Source organism: Nelumbo lutea, chromosome 5, assembly GCF_056320005.1.
Source record: "Nelumbo lutea isolate HS-2025 chromosome 5, American lotus-T2T, whole genome shotgun sequence".
NCBI lineage: Eukaryota > Viridiplantae > Streptophyta > Magnoliopsida > Proteales > Nelumbonaceae > Nelumbo > Nelumbo lutea.
Window position 1 is genome coordinate 12,507,382 of NC_142688.1, and position 18,454 is coordinate 12,525,835.

The 18,454-nt window shown below is 36.6% G+C and overlaps 1 protein-coding gene and 1 long non-coding RNA gene across 3 annotated transcripts; one reads left to right on the forward strand and one right to left on the reverse strand.

The window, feature by feature from the left end:
* Positions 1-3,389: 3,389 nt before the first annotated feature.
* Positions 3,390-12,927, forward strand: LOC148850395 (uncharacterized). 2 transcript variants are annotated; one of them, XM_088946004.1, is made up of 7 exons: positions 3,390-5,652; positions 5,879-5,967; positions 6,114-6,252; positions 8,566-8,664; positions 9,461-9,583; positions 9,803-10,065; positions 12,402-12,927. In XM_088946004.1, the coding sequence occupies exons 1-7, from the start codon at positions 5,493-5,495 to the stop codon at positions 12,510-12,512; spliced, it is 984 nt and encodes a 327-aa protein (XP_088802130.1). In that variant the 5' UTR covers positions 3,390-5,492; the 3' UTR covers positions 12,513-12,927. The 2 variants fall into 2 exon arrangements, with proteins under 2 accessions (XP_088802130.1, XP_088802131.1); XM_088946005.1 differs by having other exon boundaries at positions 3,741-4,469.
* Positions 12,928-16,793: 3,866 nt separating this feature from the next.
* On the reverse strand, positions 16,794-18,277 carry LOC148850396 (uncharacterized). Its single transcript, XR_016098967.1, has 3 exons — positions 17,704-18,277; positions 17,012-17,076; positions 16,794-16,933 (listed from the first exon to the last, which is right to left on the reverse strand). It is a non-coding gene; the product is annotated as an uncharacterized LOC148850396 (long non-coding RNA).
* Positions 18,278-18,454: the final 177 nt, after the last annotated feature.

Sequence of the window (18,454 nt, forward strand, 5' to 3'; positions counted from 1 at the left end):
ATAAAATATTATATGTATAATTTGTGAAAAATTGTCTCATTAATTGTTCACCTACTACAGCTTGCTATAAATTTTTCTACCTTTCTACTTTATTTTCTCAGACCAAACACATTGCACTAGCCATTATACTTTGAGAGATTACGGTCAAATGCTTATATCGTGCACTTCTTTTACAAATAATTCCTTGATCAGAATAATTGTGTACATAAATATATAGGCTTACAAATTCCCATGAATTGGGGTATAAATATGTGACACACAAATTCTATGTATCTCCTTGATAGGAGTCAATAAAGAATTAGGCTTTGGGACGACCAATCACTATTTCCCACACCAGTCATAAAGTGCATATGGCGCATAATAATTCAATCTCTTCTTCCAGTCAAATCCAATATTTCTAATAAATTTAATGCAAATTCACAAAATAAGAATTGATAAAAATGAACAAATAAAAGTCTACCATAATATAGATAAGAGACAATTCAAAAATGAGGTTTCTTTTTATTCTTTTGGTGGATAGATAATATGATATCAGAGCCTGTTTAATTAAGTGGTAGATTTGTGCTTATTCGCGCTTCAAATCCAATATATTTGTGCATGTTAGAGATTAAAACCCTATTAAAGGACCTCACCTACAGCTTAAACTTTTAGGTTGAACAGTTACTTGAGATAATTCTTTTGATTCACCAGTAGAAATTGCTACTTCCACATGAAACAATATAACTCAAATTATCTGAACATAATCGATGGCATATAGCAAGCAGTGGAACCAACAATAACGCAATGCATTCAGCTAATAATCTGATCTTGAATTAATATGGGTTCAATGACTTTTCTTAATAGGAAATTTGTTCAATGCCTTTTCCATGGCAATCACAATTCTATTTTTCAATGAAGGTGCAAATGGGTAGGATAAAAAGATAGAATAAACATGCAGTGGGTATTTTTAGCATTTAACAAATAACATTTTACCATTGTTCAATTGATAGAATATTGACATGTTAGGAGCCATTCGCCACATAATTAAGTTGATAAGAGTAATCAGTAATGCAATGTTAGATTTTAGTAAAAAAAAATTGTATAAACAAGGATGGTATTTTTTTTTTTAGGGACGATAGATAGGTTGCATTTGGAAACGATGCAAATGGAACGTAAATTCTGGTTCAGGATAAATTTGCACTCTGGTTCACTTTTGACTGTATTTGGTAACATTACATTTATGTATTGACAAATGATAAATAACACATTTTCCAATGTATATTTACATCAATAATGAGATGTAAAAGTACATCAATAAAAAAGAAATAAATTTGCATTCAAATGGGTTTTTTACTAAAAAATGGCATATGCTTTATTGAGATTCGTGTTTGCATCCATTATAACTAAAAATCGATTTAGTAAGAAAATAAATTTATCAATGCAAAATTAACTCAATTTTGTATATTTGCATTCACACATATTTGTATCATTTCCAAATGCAGAGGAGTTATAGTAAATTTTATAAAAAAGAAATATAGCATTTTTGTTGATGCCCTGTATTTATTGGTTGTATTTGCATTTCATTGAGAGGTCACAAGTAGTTGTTTCAACCACCTTCACAGTACTTTGATGTTGATCATTGACCTGCATGGAACTGACACTTGGCCTCAATTTGACCTGACTAGACCCAACCTGCATCCTTTGAATCTCTCCCATGTCCCATCCTTTAGTAAAGATCAACATTTTGCAATGTCCCCCTCCTATCATCATCATCTTAGCATTATCTCAACCATATGGCGCCCCTCTACATAAATCCTATTTTATCACTTCATTTCATTCAATGATCCTTCCATGAAACATTTTGCAATCTTAATCATCTTATATTTTGGATTTTGTGTGAATCATAAAAATTAATCCAAATACTATATATAATTAAAACTTACATAGGTTCATATGTTCTCTTACACTAGTGTAAATAAGGTGCCGATCAGTTTAATTGATAAGGTCTTTAGTTGGTTATAACGAAGATTTGAAATCCTTCCTTCGTCATCGGAGTGTTTTTTTTTTTTTGCCTTTTTGTATCTTTGGAGAGAGAGAGTGTCAAGGGTGACTTTGAATCTACCGACCACAAGACATGTTGATCACGTTCATTCATAAGACAGGCTACCTTATTTGAAATAGAAAGACACCTGCCTTAAAAGCTGATAATCAATCAACTGGTGCCCAATCAAATTTATACAAATTCACGTAGGTTTGTGATTGGTGCTACCATACCTTTCTGGTGGTACCTATATCTAAAAGTTGCATGTGGCTTCGCCATTTTCATATTTTATTTAACATTAAACACGTTCTTTTACCATTATCAGTCAAACAAAAATGCTCTAGTTGACTCTACATTTAGGGTCTGTTTGGTTCATAGTTCAAATTAAAATCAAAATTGGAATCGAAATCCTTTGAAATTAGAATTGGAATGGCTCATTTCTATAATCTGTTTGGTTCAAACAGGAATAGGAATAGGAATTAAAATTAGCAGGAATAAAATCTCATTCCCAAGGGAGGGGTAGGGAATGGCCATTCTCTCAAATGGGGGAATGGCATTCTTACAGTAATGGGAATAGGATTTCAATTCCGTCCAACCAAACAGTTGTATCCGGAATAGCCCATTTCGATACCGATTCTAGACCCCTATTCCAGCAAACCAAATGGACCAATATTTTCCTCCTTACCATTATAAACGTTACAGGTGATCGCATTGTTTCCCCTTGCAGGTGCATAGCCCCTCACACGCTCCACATATCCCAGGGAGAGCATCATCCCATGGGTGATATTACACTGCACATTTCATGGGTGATAGCAAGTCCCACTTTTATGATGGGCCCAGTCTCAAATTAAGATAAACAGTGTGAGATGATGTTGGTAGAGGTATTTTATTGGCAGAAAATTCCGATTCCAGAGAAACACCATGCATTTAACATCTCAAGCGTAGGCTAACATTTTTTATTTTTATTTAAAAAAAAAGGAAAGAATTCCTATAAATACTTTGTCTCAAGAACTTTAAAACAAGATAATCCAATATCAGAACTTTAGAAAATTAAATAGCATGCAAAAGACACAAATGCCCATCCATCAAGGGCACCCCTCGCTATTTCATCAAATCCCAGTCCTCAATATTTTAATAACTCAACCAAACAAGATAAATTACTCAGCACCGATGTTACTGGGGACCTCTATTCTCTTCGAGGTGCTGAAGCACTTGAACGCGCGGTCGCTTGCCATCGCGTGGCAATTAACAGCTCTGGTAAGTGGTAACCGCTGAAATAGCTGTGGCAATCAACAGCTGCTTCACTCCACACGCATGAAATAAAAGAATAACAACACTGGGCTTTATCGTTTTTTTAATTCTTTTATTCATGCACTGGACGAGCATCGGCTACGACAATCAACAGCTTCGTTCCGTGGTTCTTGCTCTCGGAGGTTTTCGTCGCCTCCATTCTCACTGCCTTTGAGCCCCTCTTAAAACCACCTCTATCACTGTCGCTGTCTTCATGGGCCGCGTCATGGTCATCGTCTACTCCCTCCCTCGTCTCCGTTTCCGGCTAATCAAAAATACCAGATCATTGGGGAAAAGACGATGTTCAAATCTCATGTTAATAATAGAGGCAGATGAAAACGCTTTCTGCTCTGCTCATCACCTTAAATTTCCTTTATTTTTTCTTTACACGCATCTCTGTAATGCATAGTAATACTCTCACAAATTTTTTTTTTTTGAGTTTTTTTCCTTTTTATTATTAACTTCCAAATATCTAACAAACGATGGTGTTGGTGAAAAGAAAACTACACCTGTGGATGAATATAAGAAATTGTAGGGTTCTTCGTTCATATCAGATTAGGGCAATTTTAATTTGGGCCCTAATATTAATAAAAGTAATATATTTAATAAAATTTTAAAAATAATTTTTTAAAAAAATAATATAAAAAAGGGACAAAGTTATTGTTATTCTTCTTATAACAGAACCGCTTGTCGCCGCCTCCGACACGTCTCCGATTGTCGTTTCCGACGATCGAGAAAATGTCGCTGATAATTGGACACCGACAAGTAAAACAGGTCGGATTACCCTAAACCCTTCACTTAAGTAACTAATTGCCCTAAACTCCGGCTGTCTCTTCCAAGGACATGGGTTGGGTCCATGGATACATGACTCCTTTATTGGAGTAGAGATGGAAAGTCTTCTCCGACACCCCTTCCAGTACCCCAACACCATTACCAAAGCCAAAACAACGATCCCACTCAACAATATAGATGATATCACTTTTATCGGTCTCCGGCTAGGCATCAGAGTTCCTCTTGTTCAACTTCATTGTGCAGAGGATTGTAAGGGTATGACCCAGCATGTTCGAGGTCGGGACAGATCCGGAAGGGATCGGTGTACATGGTGATGCTGGACATCGTGACGGTGACGATGACAGTGACGGCAATACTTATGTTGATGGTGATATTTCAACCTATTGTGCATATATTTATATATGTTAGAAAGAGAGAGAAGGTCGATGAATTAGAGAATGCGTCAAATAAGGAGATGGTCCGCATATCCTCATTCGTCGTTTGATGCATCCATCCTGGACTAGGTCTATGGGTGAGGTGTTCTCTGGTTGGTTAATTTTCGTGCTTGATTGGAACCGAGAGAGAAACTGAGTGTGTGTTCCGATGCTCGGGGCATGTTTGAGTTATCGGGTTTTTTCTCGACCATCAGAGACGACAACCGGAGGCAGAAACAATAGCTGGAGACATGCCGGAAGCGGCGACGGACGGTTCAACTATAAATTTATCTATTTTTTATATTATTTAAAAAATAATAATTCAATTTTGAAAATTAATTTAGAGCCCAAAAATTGTCCTTTCTCTGATATAACCCCTTTTATCTTCTGAAGATGATGACAGTGTATTTTATTTTAAAGGATAATTTTTATATTTTTTAAAAGTCTTAAATCGTATATAAGATCACGTGTTATGACGGTCCGTTAACGGCAGGTATTCGATTATCGCGTTTCCAAAACTCAGATACTGGATTGTAAGATTTTAAAATTCGAGGACCAAATAAATAATCATTCGAGCGAAATACAGAATACTGATCTGAAATTTTCTGTTGTTTGCAAATTTGCCCGGAATGAAATCCCACGGCCACGATAAAATGACATTACGCTTCAAACGTTAGCTTTTCAGGCGGTAGGTGTCCTGACTCCTGACTCCTGACTCGAGTCCTGACTTCCTGAGGCGCAGCACTGTCTAGCGTCTGTGTCTCGCCTCTCCTGTCCTGTGTAGTGTGTCCTCTCTCGTTTCTCCCACGCTCCTTTTCTTTGGAAACGAAAAAGCAAACAAAGCGTGTTCGCTTTCAAGCCTCTATCACTCCGGCCGACACCGTAAATATTTGGAAGGAATTCCAAAGTTCTTTCCGCGTTGGGAGATGCAGAGGAAGTGAGAATGTGATGAATAGGAAAGCCAACCAGAGGGAGAGATGGCGAGGGTAGAATTGGGATACCCAGCAAGAGGAAAGTGGTGGTGTTCTTATAAGAGAACCACTGCCGTTATATGTTCCATTAACATTGTTGCAGCTCTCTACGTTCTCCACTCTCTATCTACCTCGCTTTATATATTCAATAATGCCTCACCCAGTGGTAAGTCTGTTGAAATTGGATTGACCTGACGATACCCATGTCACTTTAGCTATTTTTGTGCTTTCCGGGTTAATATTGATTTTTTTTAATAGCTCATTTGAGATTTCTGCTTTTCTGGGCTAGTTCTCTCTTAACTGTGAAAAATCACATTTTGTGATTTCTGTTGTATTCCGCTTTTTTTTTTTTTTTTGGTGCTTGTTTGATGAAAGGAGCTCCCTGTTTTCAGCTTTTAAATACAGTCAAGATCAGATTAGGAAAATGGAAGATTCAATTCGTATTCGGAAGGCTTCGGAACCCATAGAGCTTGTTAGATCGGTAAGACCTACATTTTGGTTCGCGGATTTTTTTTGGCTGTTGTTTTATTTAGGTGATTTGGAAGATTGAAGGAGTTAAGTGTTGTTATTTTTTTATTTCATTATTGATATTGATTTGCTGAGGTGTTTGTTGTCTGTGGATAAAAGGTTAAGGAAATGAAGGAGGAATTTTCCAGAGAGAAAAGTGCAGTCGAAATATCCCATTCCATGAAGCAGAAGATAACCCATGAGATTCTACAGAGGTTGAAAGGGCTTAATTCTAATGCAAATGTGAGTGAACAGCAAGGTGCGTGTGATTTGATCTCTCTCTCTCTCTCTCTCTCTCTTTTAAGTTTCTCCACTGTTATGTAGTTTATTTTCCCCTCATGGCAAATTGTAGTTTTTTTTGTTTGGGACTTTCTTTTTAATTGGGAATTGTTGTAGCTTAATTAACTAATCAACTAAAATGCTTCTTTATTTACGAGAGAGTAAATTGCTGCCAACACTGCATGTCTCCGTAGTTGCCTGCTCATATTCCTCTTACATCATTTGATTTTTATGGCTAGCCCGTCTAAAACCAAGTGAAAGCCTGATTATTATTTTCTATTGAGTAGAGTCTGCAAGCAAACATTTTAGAGAGGTGACTGTATGCTTTCTTTTACTCGTGCTATAAGATCCAAATCATCCAATAAGGTTCTTTATGGATAACAGTTGAATCTTTCTTGGACAGAAGCAGTACTACTTATTGCCATTTTTTTAGTGGACTGGACGATAATATCCAATTGTCCGTCTTACTCCCAAGATCCCTAGACAAGTATAGTTTCCAAGTTTAGCTTTAATTTTTCTTCAGGGATAGAGGACATTCATTCTGGAGTCGCCAGAACAGGAATAGGGGATAGATGCACAAGTTCCTTCCGATTACTCAAGAGGCCAGACATACTTATTCCTTTATAACTCCATGGAAGTGATACTTCCTCCTAATTCCCCTTGATAAGTGGAATGCCATGCATACTTATTCCTTTATCCCCGAAAGTATGCAATAAGGAGACATATACAACAGCTCTAGGCTGACAATACAAACATAACTAATCATGTCACTTTTGGTTGAGTAGGGTGTTAACCAGCCTTAGATAAATCCAAACAGCATGCTCACTCCAAAACATTTAACTGCCTAATGTGATGCATCTAGGCCCATGACACATAGGAACCATCTCTCATCTACCTAATAAACCACCTGGCGATCTTCCTCGACATCTAAGCATTCAAAACCCAAGGAAATGTAACACATGGTAATAATAACAAAATGTTTGTTTGAGTAAAATCTTAGATACCAATTGGACCAGGTAAAACCAGGACTATTGCTCCTCCCTGCCGTGTAAATGTCTCTATGGCTGAGGGCCCTGGGTTGCCCATTGAGCAACCATCTATCAATATTCTAGTATGGAATGATCTAAGCAATGCTATTTTCATGTTATTTGCTTATAGCTTATAGCTTATCCATGGGATTCATCATTTTGATTACCTTTTCTCCTAAATGCAGTCCTCTTCCTCATGGTTACTCAGTAACCTTCTATGCAAGGTTTGGGTGGGGAGATACTTCAACTTCTTTAGTATCTACGTATCTACAGAATAACTGTTAAATATACAACCAGTTTCATAACAAATAGTATAGACTTTTATCATTTTCTAAAATATGAAGTATCTTCTGCAGTCTTTATCTCAAATGTTGAAATTTTCCCTATGATGCATTTCATCTATCTATTTTGTTTCCGGTCTTTGCAACCTAAAAGGTAAGTTGTCACTGAAGATTGGAAAATTTAAGCTGACTTGGTGACTAAGAGCAGTATTGCGATAAAACTCTTGTGTTACCTTGCTATTTTCTTTTGGGAAGAAGCCCCACAATCTGAGGGTCTGACATCCTGTCTTCTATCTTGCTTTCCTTTTGTTTATATTAAGTCCTTTCTAAAAGAGCAAAACTATTGTGCTACCCTACAAAATTATCCTCGAGGGAATTGAGTTCCTTTGTGTACCTAGGACCAATACATAGTATTAATGCTTCTATTTTGGCCTTGTTCGTTTTGACATTATATATTTACCTGGGTAAAGAGAGAGGAGATGAGAGGGAGAGAACATTTACCGACGCAGTGCAGTGAGGGGATAAGTTATTTACCCATGTCATGGGGAAATCAGATTTGGTCCTCACAAGACTGTTCTCACACCGGCCGTGCAGTCCCTTGTAGCCATTGGGAATCTCTCCATGAAAAAAACCATACAAATACGGAGATATTCTCAATGACGGCAATAAAAGGCTGTGTGAACGGTGTGAGCATGGCCTTGTGAGCACTGAAGCTGATCTCTGTCATGGGAGGGTATCGGTTGCCCAAATAGCATGGGGCCTAGTATAGCAGAAAATGAATGCGAATAAGATGGTCAACTTATTGGTTGACCAACTTACCCCCCCCCCCCCCACTAAATACTGGCAAACAAATGAGGCCTTTGTTCAATTTCTCCTCATCCTTTGGAGCTGAACAACATTGGTATACTGCTATATTTTTCTGTTTTTGTGCTTCACAGTTCCATATTTGAATCTATTTGATTGATGCCTGATTTTGATGAGCAGAGTCTGTGGAGCTCTGGCGAAAGGAAAAACTAGAAGAGGCCAAACAGTTGACAGTTCTAAAACCAACCATGAATTCAACCATTCAAGTCAAAGAAGCGAGTACAGATTCTTGCCTATTCTTCCATTACATCTTCATTTTTTATTTTCATGAAAAATAAGGATCCGATACTTGTAGGATGCATTATAAGAATTCTTTATTGACTAAATTCCTAGTGCTTGGTATACCAAAGGATTATCATCACCATCATCTAAGCCTTGTCCCAACTCTCAACTATATGGGGTTGGCTGCATGAATCCTGTTTCGCCACTCCGTTCTGTTTAGTGCCATATTCATTATCAGGATACATTATAGACCCTCTGAACTTTTGGATTCCAGCACTCTGCCCCTGCCGTTAGCATTCAGCTAGTTAACTTCATGGAAAATTCCTTTAAACATGCCTCAAACTCCAAACTGCCCTTGTGTTATTTTATGAAACCATTTTGCCCTTTTAACTTGGTCTTTATAAAATCCTAACTCTCACATGTTTCTCTCAACTTCTTTCAACAAAGTTCATCCTGAAAATTTCTTGAGAATGATCAGTTCGCCAATGCCTTGAAAACAATTTGTGCTTTAGAATGGTCATTTTCATCATTTTGATATTTGTTGCTGTCAGGCCATAGAATCTCAAATGGGCAATTTAATAATGTTACTTTTCCGTCTATCCTGTTAGTGGGTCAGGGGGAAGTGCTGGAATCCAGAAGTTCCCAGGACAGGGTCGGGTGGTCTTTGTCACAAAACAAACTTATGGGGGCTAAGTGTTACCATCCCTAAACTTATGGGGGCTAAGTGTTACCACCCCTAAGTACAGGGTAGCTATCTATAATTTGCTTTTATAATTGTTATTATTATTTGCAGAGAATCTAGTAAAAGCCTTGGAGTCTGGCTGGACTATGCTATTGGAAGAAATTGGCCTTTGGATGCCAGCTGAAATAACTAACAAGGAACATGATGACAAGGCAGAGGGTGATCAAGATCTCGGTAACAGAATAAAAGATCACTTTTTTAATCGTGTTAACCAAACTCTGAGTTTTTCCTTCTTATCTGTTTCCAGATCTCTACATATTAGTATTAAATTCCATCAGAAAACATTAGTCTTTTTGATTGTGAAAAACATGGATGTGTTTTTTTGTAATGGACATTTTATTGTTTATGTCATAACGTTGAGCAGAATTTGGTACCAATGTATCTTCTCTCCAGATGATGATATTCTACCTGGTCGGCCAGTTCCACCTGAATGCCATGCTGAACTTCATACTGATTATGATGGGACTGCAGTTAGATGGGGTCTTACTCACCCAAAGGAGAGTGCTGCTGACTGTTGTCAGGCTTGCTTTGAACAGGCTAAACGTGCAAAACCAGGTCAAATGAAATGCAATATATGGGTTTACTGTCCATCTGAGACAGGGTGCTACTCGCCAGATATTTATGAACACAAGAATCAGGAGTGCTGGCTTAAATATGTAAGGCTCAGCACAACTTTACCAATTTGTTGTTTTTCAATTTTCATTATCCAATAAATTATCATGCATACTTGAAATTCAGCATTTCATTCAGTTCTTACAGTTACATAGATGAGATAGATATTTTTTAAGACTTTTTCTCAAAATAGGAGAGATTAACCAAGAAGTTTAGAAGAAATAAGAACGTAGAAAATACAAAGATTTGATGAGTATTGGGGGATAAATGAGAATTAAGAGAGAAACAATAGGGAAATGGGGAAATTTTGAAGTTTACATAAATTTTTATAGGTTTTGCTCAGATTGTTGACTGTTAAGATTTCAATGAAACCTTCGGGATCTTTTTTTTTTTCATTTTAGGGCATGTTAAAAAGTACGAAGAATATTTAACTTAAATCTTTGACCTTGTCCAACCTGAGTGCATTCAGCAGCATGATTCCTGTTCCTCCATTCAGCAAGGCATATCATCTCTTAAAGAAAGCTATCGTTTTCTTTTCTAACAAGAGAAGAAATTTGACTCTGAAATTAGCATGATCCCAGGAGGTCAGGACCACTTCTAAAATATCCCGCTAGTTGCACCAACTTACAACTTCATTTGGCTTGATGTGTTCAGAGATAGATTACATGGAATCATGCTGATGTAATCAAGGGCTAAATGACTAATTTCATGGATACCTATAATCATAGTTGTCAAGGCGACGCCTAGGCAACAAGGCGCCCTTGGAGGCTCGCCTCGCCCAGTTGCCAAGCAGTTTTGTGCACTGGGTTATAAAATACTTTTATATTTTTAATTTTTGACGTTATAATTATAAAATAGACATTATTAAACTAGAATATTCATTTTGTGCTTATATACTAATTTATTTTTATTATTTTCTTATTTTGTTAGGGTTTAATCAACGCAAACATTGCTAACTGCTGTATTGAACCCATGGTTCAAAGTATCGATACACCTGTGTATTGGCAGAGGTGTATTGGTACTTATAACGATGCTCCCCCTATTTTTTATTTCTTTGGTTTTCAATTTCATTTTAAAAAAAAAAAAATATATATATATATATATATATATATTATTTAAAAAAATGGGTCCCCCAAAACACCTGTAAACAGGTATCAGGACCCCAAAGATACAGTACAATACACCCAATATGGGGCGTATCGTATCAAAATTTTGATCCTTGATTGAACCCTCAAAAATTTCAAAACCTGAACCAATAAGCGGGGGAAGAACTTAAAATTTTGTCTAATCAACAGATTTTCTTCTTCCACCTTTTCTTTTCTTCTTTCCTATAACAAAAGTAGGGGTTCAGCCCCTATATTTTTTGAATTTTGTTTCCTTTGTTCTTTTTCTTCTCATAAAATGTTGATTTTCTAGACTTAAACATGAAATTTATAATTCTCTTATGAAAATTATGAAAAATTATTAAGGAAAGATGGTTATGGAACCTAGGGAACTACCCTAGGATATATGGTTTTACTTAAAAAAAATCCATCGCCTAGGCGACTAGATGACAAGGCACCCCCCTGTCGCCTAGCCTTGCCTTGGCGCCTTATTGTGTTTAGTACAGTTCCAAATTGAAATATGAATATGGATCATTATATTGTATATCTGGCCTTTTGTTTGTACATACTGAAAGTGGATGAAATCTTGTACCTACTGAAAGTGTATGTTAATTCATGTGTCTCTTGCTAATATGATTCATTTTATGAGCAGCTTCTTGATATTATTTTTGTGGGTGGCTCAGTGGGGGTTTCCATGTAACCCTTACCTTCTCTTCGTTGGAAATGCTTTTTAGGAATATGCAGTGCGCAGTATAGGGAATCTTATTGAAGTTTATGGCCCTATTATGAATCTTTGATTTGATAATGTTCACTTGTCCTATGGTCCCTCTCTTGATTCAGAAAGTTAGGATTCTTTATTGTAAAGATGAGTTTTCTATGTGCTATAGGGCTGCAAATTATGACAGGGATGGAATTGGGAAATGAACTGCTTACCTGTCTTCGTATTTTGGAGAAATGAACTGCTAACCTGACCCATGAATTCTGAAAAGCATCTAATCAAGCACAATGAATTATTTTGATTAAAGATATAACCTGTCTTGGTATTTTTTTTTCTGGATGGAATTATGCCAAGCCAGAGTATGCACCTCCTTTGCCTTAATATTCCCATGTATACACAGTAATTACCATCTGTTTTATGATATGCATTTGTGTTATAATAATTTTTCATCAGAAATGCTTTTTGGTTGAATTATGCAAAGCGGAGTTCCAAATATTGCTTGATTATCTTTAAGTTTCCTCCATATAACAGCATTGGTTTTATCATTTGTCAAATGCAGGCTGAGAAACCTAAACTGAATTTCAAAGACAAATACTCTGATTCATACAGAAGTGCCCACCCAACAGCACCTGTAATTGTTCCCTGGGTCTCCGGTGTTGTTAGTACATGACGAGACTTTGGTAATAAGAGGGTGGCTAATCTGAAGATACTTCTCAAAATTTAAAGGTCTCAAATTTTGACCATCCATTGGAAGCTAGCTCAATCTAATTTGGACCATCCATTCACCCCACTGTTTTTGCATGCATTTGGCCTTTGTTCATGTCTTCTATAGTTATTTTTAATGTCTTCTGGGTGTGTTACAATCCGAGCTTGGAAGAGGAAAAGAAGAGCTGTGTATGGTTCTAAAAGTGCTAAGGCTTACAGTCTTGCACCACCTGGAGGAATTTCTAGCGTTGAGGATGTTGATCATGGTGCTACGACCTGCAAAGGTTCTTAGATAAATGATCTGTCATTGTTTATTCATTGTAATGTGGACGCAAATTGTTACACATAATTTATTGATTTTGATATACTGTTTCTCCCAATGTTTTCAAAACCGTATTGAACTGGACGATTGGACCGGAAAACCGGGAACTGGTCACTGTTTCAGCCCAGACCTGCATTTTGGCCAAAAACCATTGATTTGGTCAGCGAACTGCTGACCCAGGGGGTCGAACCATCAATTCAGACAACAGTTTTTTGCTGCTTTTGTATTTGTTATTATTTTTTGTTGTTCATTTGGTTTGAATGGTCGGACTGTTTGACTTGAGAACCAGTTCGGTTTTAAAAAACCTAGGTTTCTCCTTTTTGACGTGCAATACATTTTTATTTTCATTGTTCTAATCAGGCCATCTTGAGAAATTTTCATGACAGGCCCCATTTTCAGCAGGGTTCAAAGTATCAATTATCGATACACCCAATATGCACGTAACTTGCACATCGTGTGTTTCAATAGGCTATAACTGTTTTTTATTAGTATTTTTTTTCTTTTTATCAAAATCGTTAGGTCAGTTTTATATGAATTCGGATTTCATCCTCACAGAGTCGCAGAATCTTTATCATTCATCCCACACACAGCATGTTGTAACCGCACATCAAAAACATTTTGCGTATAAGCCCAGATCTCCTCCGAGCAAAAATTCTACTCATACAGCATATAACTGGGTTTCCATGATTTGATTTCAAGGTGTATATAGAATTTTTGTTTGCTAAGTGTCCTGTCACCTCTCATACTCGTATGTTTTCATTTATGGGAGATGTTATTAATGCACGGCTGCAAGTACTGCAAGGTGATTGTTCCTCGGAGCTTGACAAAATAAAATATGATATGCTGGATATGGGGTGCATCAGTTCCAAAATTTTGAAATGTGCATAAACGGATTCGTGGGCCAACCAATACTATCATCTATTTATTACCTTAATCTTTTTGATTGCTTGTTATGCGTACAAAATGCAAATTCATGCGGCATATATTCTATGAACAGCTTAGTTATTCCAACTTGTTAATCATCTCAATCATGAATCGACAGGAGTGAATGTTTTGTAACTTGAAAATTTAGGAAGGATTTTCACATTAGAAGGTTTCTGATCTGATCACTACTGTTATTCTAATCCTTCATGACTGCAATCTCGGCTGCCATACGCCCGACCTTGCTTGACCAGACCACACTGACTGGTAGCGAGTCTTCAATGCCCAAACTACATTATCACAAAACAGTTTGATTTCAAATTCAATCCATTTATAGTTGGATCAAATAATTCAATTTAATTTAGATACGACTACATAGGTTTAAGTCTCAAACAAGTTATTTTCAATTTTATCTTTTTTTTTTAATCACAAAATTTACTCGAGGTGGAGGGGCGGCCACCTTAGAATTTATTAATCAACCAACTTTAAAAAAAAGGTAAAATAATACAGAAGAGGACATAACCCGCCTTGCCCCAAAACCCAATAAAAGAACAGTCTCCTTACACTCTCAACCCAGCTCACAAGCATTAAAAACCAAACATAAACAAGAAGACAATAAGTAGGTAATATTCCTTGATATTTCCTTCTCTAAGAGTATGAGAGAATTTAATTCTCGTGGGATTGCACATATCCTTGATATTTCCTAATAAGTAGGTAATATTCCAAGGATAAGAGGTCTTTTGAAACAAAATCTCAACTAAAATCTTATTATCACTCTCTACCTCAATAAGAGCAAGGGAGTTTACCTCATGATCTGACAGATTACCTTGAAGCAAGCTAATTTTCAAAAGCCATTTATTATTTCTCTTGACAAGGTTAGAAGAGGTAACCCCTTTACCTTTAAATCTATAACTACATCTCTCATTCCAAAGAATCCAAAGTAAAATGGGAGGTAAAATTCTGATAAGGCGCTGAGATTGAGTATGGGTGTAAGCGGATAGAATTTGAATCGGATCAGGTAATATATGAATTTGAATTCGATTAGAAAATCAGATATCCAAATTCGATTTGATATCCTACGAATATTAAAAATTAATATCCGAATTCAATTCGAATTAAATAATTAATTATTTTAGATAATTAATAAATATTTTATTGATATAAATATATAAATTATATAAAATATTTTATATTATACATAAGAATTAAATAATCGATTGAATTTAGATATTTATTGAATCGAATCAGGTCATATTCAAATTCGAATCTGACTAACAATTTGGTATGAATAGAACATCAGAATTTGACCAATTAGATATTCAAATTCGATTCAATTATGTTGAACATTAAATTCAAAATCGAATTTTAGAATACCATTAACACCCCTAATTGAGAGTCCCTAACATCATGGCTCCACGATAACATAATCCTGGTCACCACGTGTTGAGCAAAGATGATGGGAATATCAAATAAGTTGCTATAGAGCACCTATAACTTATTAGCCGAAGCTCCATTAACAAAAACATGATTAATACTCTCTACACTTGGCTGACCGCAACAACAATATTTTGATGCAAGATGGATATCACGTTTACTAATCACGGGAATCACACCGTGTTAATTTTATTGTTTGTGATATTGATATACAAAATCAAAGTTACATTTTAGTTAATTTTATTGATAATTTGATTGTTTATAAGTTTAATTTATTAATTTTATTCCACGTCCGGTTGTAATCCGAAATTGATTGGAATCCAGTATCAATCTAACAGATTGGACTATGAATTGAAAAGACGTGAAACTGTTAAAACTTTGTAACCGATCATCCAGCATCACAAAGGTGGACCAATCAGATTTGTCTTCTCTGGCGAGACTGGATTCAATCCTCATAAAATTTAAGATCACACCGTTCTCACTTGCAAACTTGTATTTAGAATATTGTATTTATATCTGAATAAATTGATAAAATCTTTTATGAAGTTTGATAATTGTAATAATTTCTTCTAAACTTTTTGATACTCTTTCGTAGAATTTTTTAAAAAGAGGTATGAAAATGTTTAAAATATTCATACAATTGCTTTTGACAAAAATGTTTATTTTTCAAATTTTCTTTTTATAAACCCTTTCATAATTACCTTGTTTTTTGTTCATAAATGCAAATACGTTTGATTTATTTTTTCAAATTTGCCCATAAAATCAATCACTCAAATGCAAATATGCACTCTCCATAATGGGATTACTAAGATCCCCCGTACTATGGGGGTTATGTCCTCTTCTGTATTATTGGGTTTTGGGGCAGCAATAGCATAAATTTTTGAATGAATTACTGAGATCCCCCGTACTATGGGGTCTTTGACAAAGACCTCCCTATACTTTGATTTGCCACAAAGACCCCCTTCCCTTAGCCTTCTGTCCGAAAAGGCGATGCAATATTTTTTAATCCCCATACTACCCTTTTAATAATGGAAAAAATACTGTTCATCTTCTCCCACCTCCTCAGCATATACTAACAGCAGTGGCAGTAATCCCCTCTAACTCAGATTTATTCACATTTCTCTCTCTCCCCCGATCTCTCTTCTTCCCCTTCCCCTTTCTCTCCTCCTCTTTCTTCTTTCCCGCTTTCCTCTATTTAATCCCCATACTACCCTTTTAATAATGGGAAAAATACTGTTCATCTTCTCCCACCTCCTCAGCATATACTAACAGCAATGGCAGTAATCCCCTCTAACTCAGATTTATTCACATTTCTCTCTCTCTCCCTCTCTCTCTTTTTCCCTCTCCCTCTCTCTCTCTTTTTCCCTCTTTCTCTCTCTCCCCCGATCTCTCTTCTTCCCCTTCCCCTTTCTCTCCTCCTCTTTCTTCTTTCCCGCTTTCCTCTATTTTCCATTCCTCTCGGCCATAGCCGGACAAGTCGTTGCAGCAGCTAAACCTGTTATTATCAGCAGATAAATCATTTTCTTTGTCATCACTTTCTACAACTCGTTGCAGCGGCCAATCTTGATATTCTACTCTTGGAAGATTTTGCTGGTGCTGAAAGCGGGCATTTCGCATTTGCACTAAAAGGTAAAAAGAGAAGAAATAGTGCAGTGAAAGCATTGCATACCGTGGAACTTGTCTACTTTGGGGCTTCTTGCTGCCATGACCTGTATGATTAAAAGGTCATTTCTGACGCTATGTACTAATAAGATCAATAGAAGGAAATACTAAAGCGAATAACTAACCCGAAGCACAAAATTTCTGTAAAGGGTATTTGGATCCAGGTCTTCCTCATGGTTTTGATCGCATCCTGAAAGACAACAACCAGACAGAAGGAAAGATATCCATAAATATGTCCTCGGAAAAAAAATGAAGATCCGATGAGAACATCAAAAAAAAAAATGAAAAGGGAAATGATTGCATAACAGACATAAGTTTGTCAGTTCTGAAAGTAATCAAAACCAGGACCAAGGAGTACAAACGGAGTCTGCAGGAAGAGAGAACAGAATGTCAAGCCTTAACTTTTTTGTCAATATAAGAAACTAAAAGAAGAAGCAATTGAGGTTCAGTTTAACATTTAAGACCAGCATAAGAAGAACAATAGAATCTTGGGTTAAAAACGAGGAGGTTGAAATTAATTTAGATTAGACAAAGTGAAAGCAACATAAGAGCAGATTTTAGTCAGCAGAAGAGAATGTGAATGGTGGAACTTGTAGACATTTTAAGATGCATTTAAATCAAATGACAGATCTGGAAATAGAAACAAATAAACAACCTAGACAGTGAAAAAGAAAACGAAATCGATCTAGGCAGCAAACAGGGGAGATAAAATGTCAGGTTACACAAAATTAACTGCCTAACCATTGAAATCCGCAGAACTGGAGCAAAAACCAAGCGGAATTCGTAGTTAAACGAAAGAGATAGACCTATAACTCACCAACATGCAAACAAAACGAGAAACGATCGTCCGGGCGTCATAGATCAGGTGTACTGAAAATCCACAAACTTGGGGCTTTGATGTTCTCATAGAATTCGTCATCGTCTTCGTTGTTGTGGCGGACCACTGATAGGGGTTGCTGTTCCATCTTCTCGGACCTTTGCTCGGAAGTTGCGCAAGTGGAAAGTGTCGGAAAGGGGTAATGAGATCTGAGTTAAAGAAGAGATGTGTTTGTTCTCATTCACTCACTCGCACTGGTTTAAATACCCAGTTTTCTAAGTAGCCGTTGGAGGGGAGGGGGGGGGGGGGGGGGGGCTTTTGGATTTTGGAGAGAAGTCGATAACCGAATATCGGTGGAGAAGAAGGAACGGAATTAGCCGCTGCAACGAGTTGTGTCGGCTATGGCCAAGAGGAACGGAAAAGCGGGAAGAAGAAAGAGGAGGAGAGAAAGGGGAAGGGGAAGAAGAGAGACTGAGGTGAGGTAGAGGAGATTACCGCCGTTGTTGTTCGTGTATCTTGAAGTTGGGAAGATGAACAGTGTTTCTTTTATAAGGATAGTATCGAAATTAAAAAATATCACAATGGTTTTTTTTGGATGAAAGACTAACGGAAGGGGTCTTTGTTTTACGATCATAGTATAAGGGGTCTTTGTTACAAAACAAAATATAGGGGTTTTTGTCACATATCCTATAATAAGAGGGGTCTTTGTAATTTATCCTAAATTTTTTTAATTTAACGTATGAGAGATATT

What these genes read in the sequence shown, in the direction of transcription:
- LOC148850395 (XM_088946004.1), top strand. Translation starts at nt 5,493, where the DNA reads ATGGCGAGGGTAGAATTGGGATACCCAGCAAGAGGAAAGTGGTGGTGT. An exon ending in CAATAATGCCTCACCCAGTG is followed by an intron (nt 5,653 to 5,878) that starts GTAAGTCTGTTG and finishes CCCTGTTTTCAG; the next exon opens with CTTTTAAATACAGTCAAGAT. An exon ending in AAATGTGAGTGAACAGCAAG is followed by an intron (nt 6,253 to 8,565) that starts GTGCGTGTGATT and finishes TTTGATGAGCAG; the next exon opens with AGTCTGTGGAGCTCTGGCGA.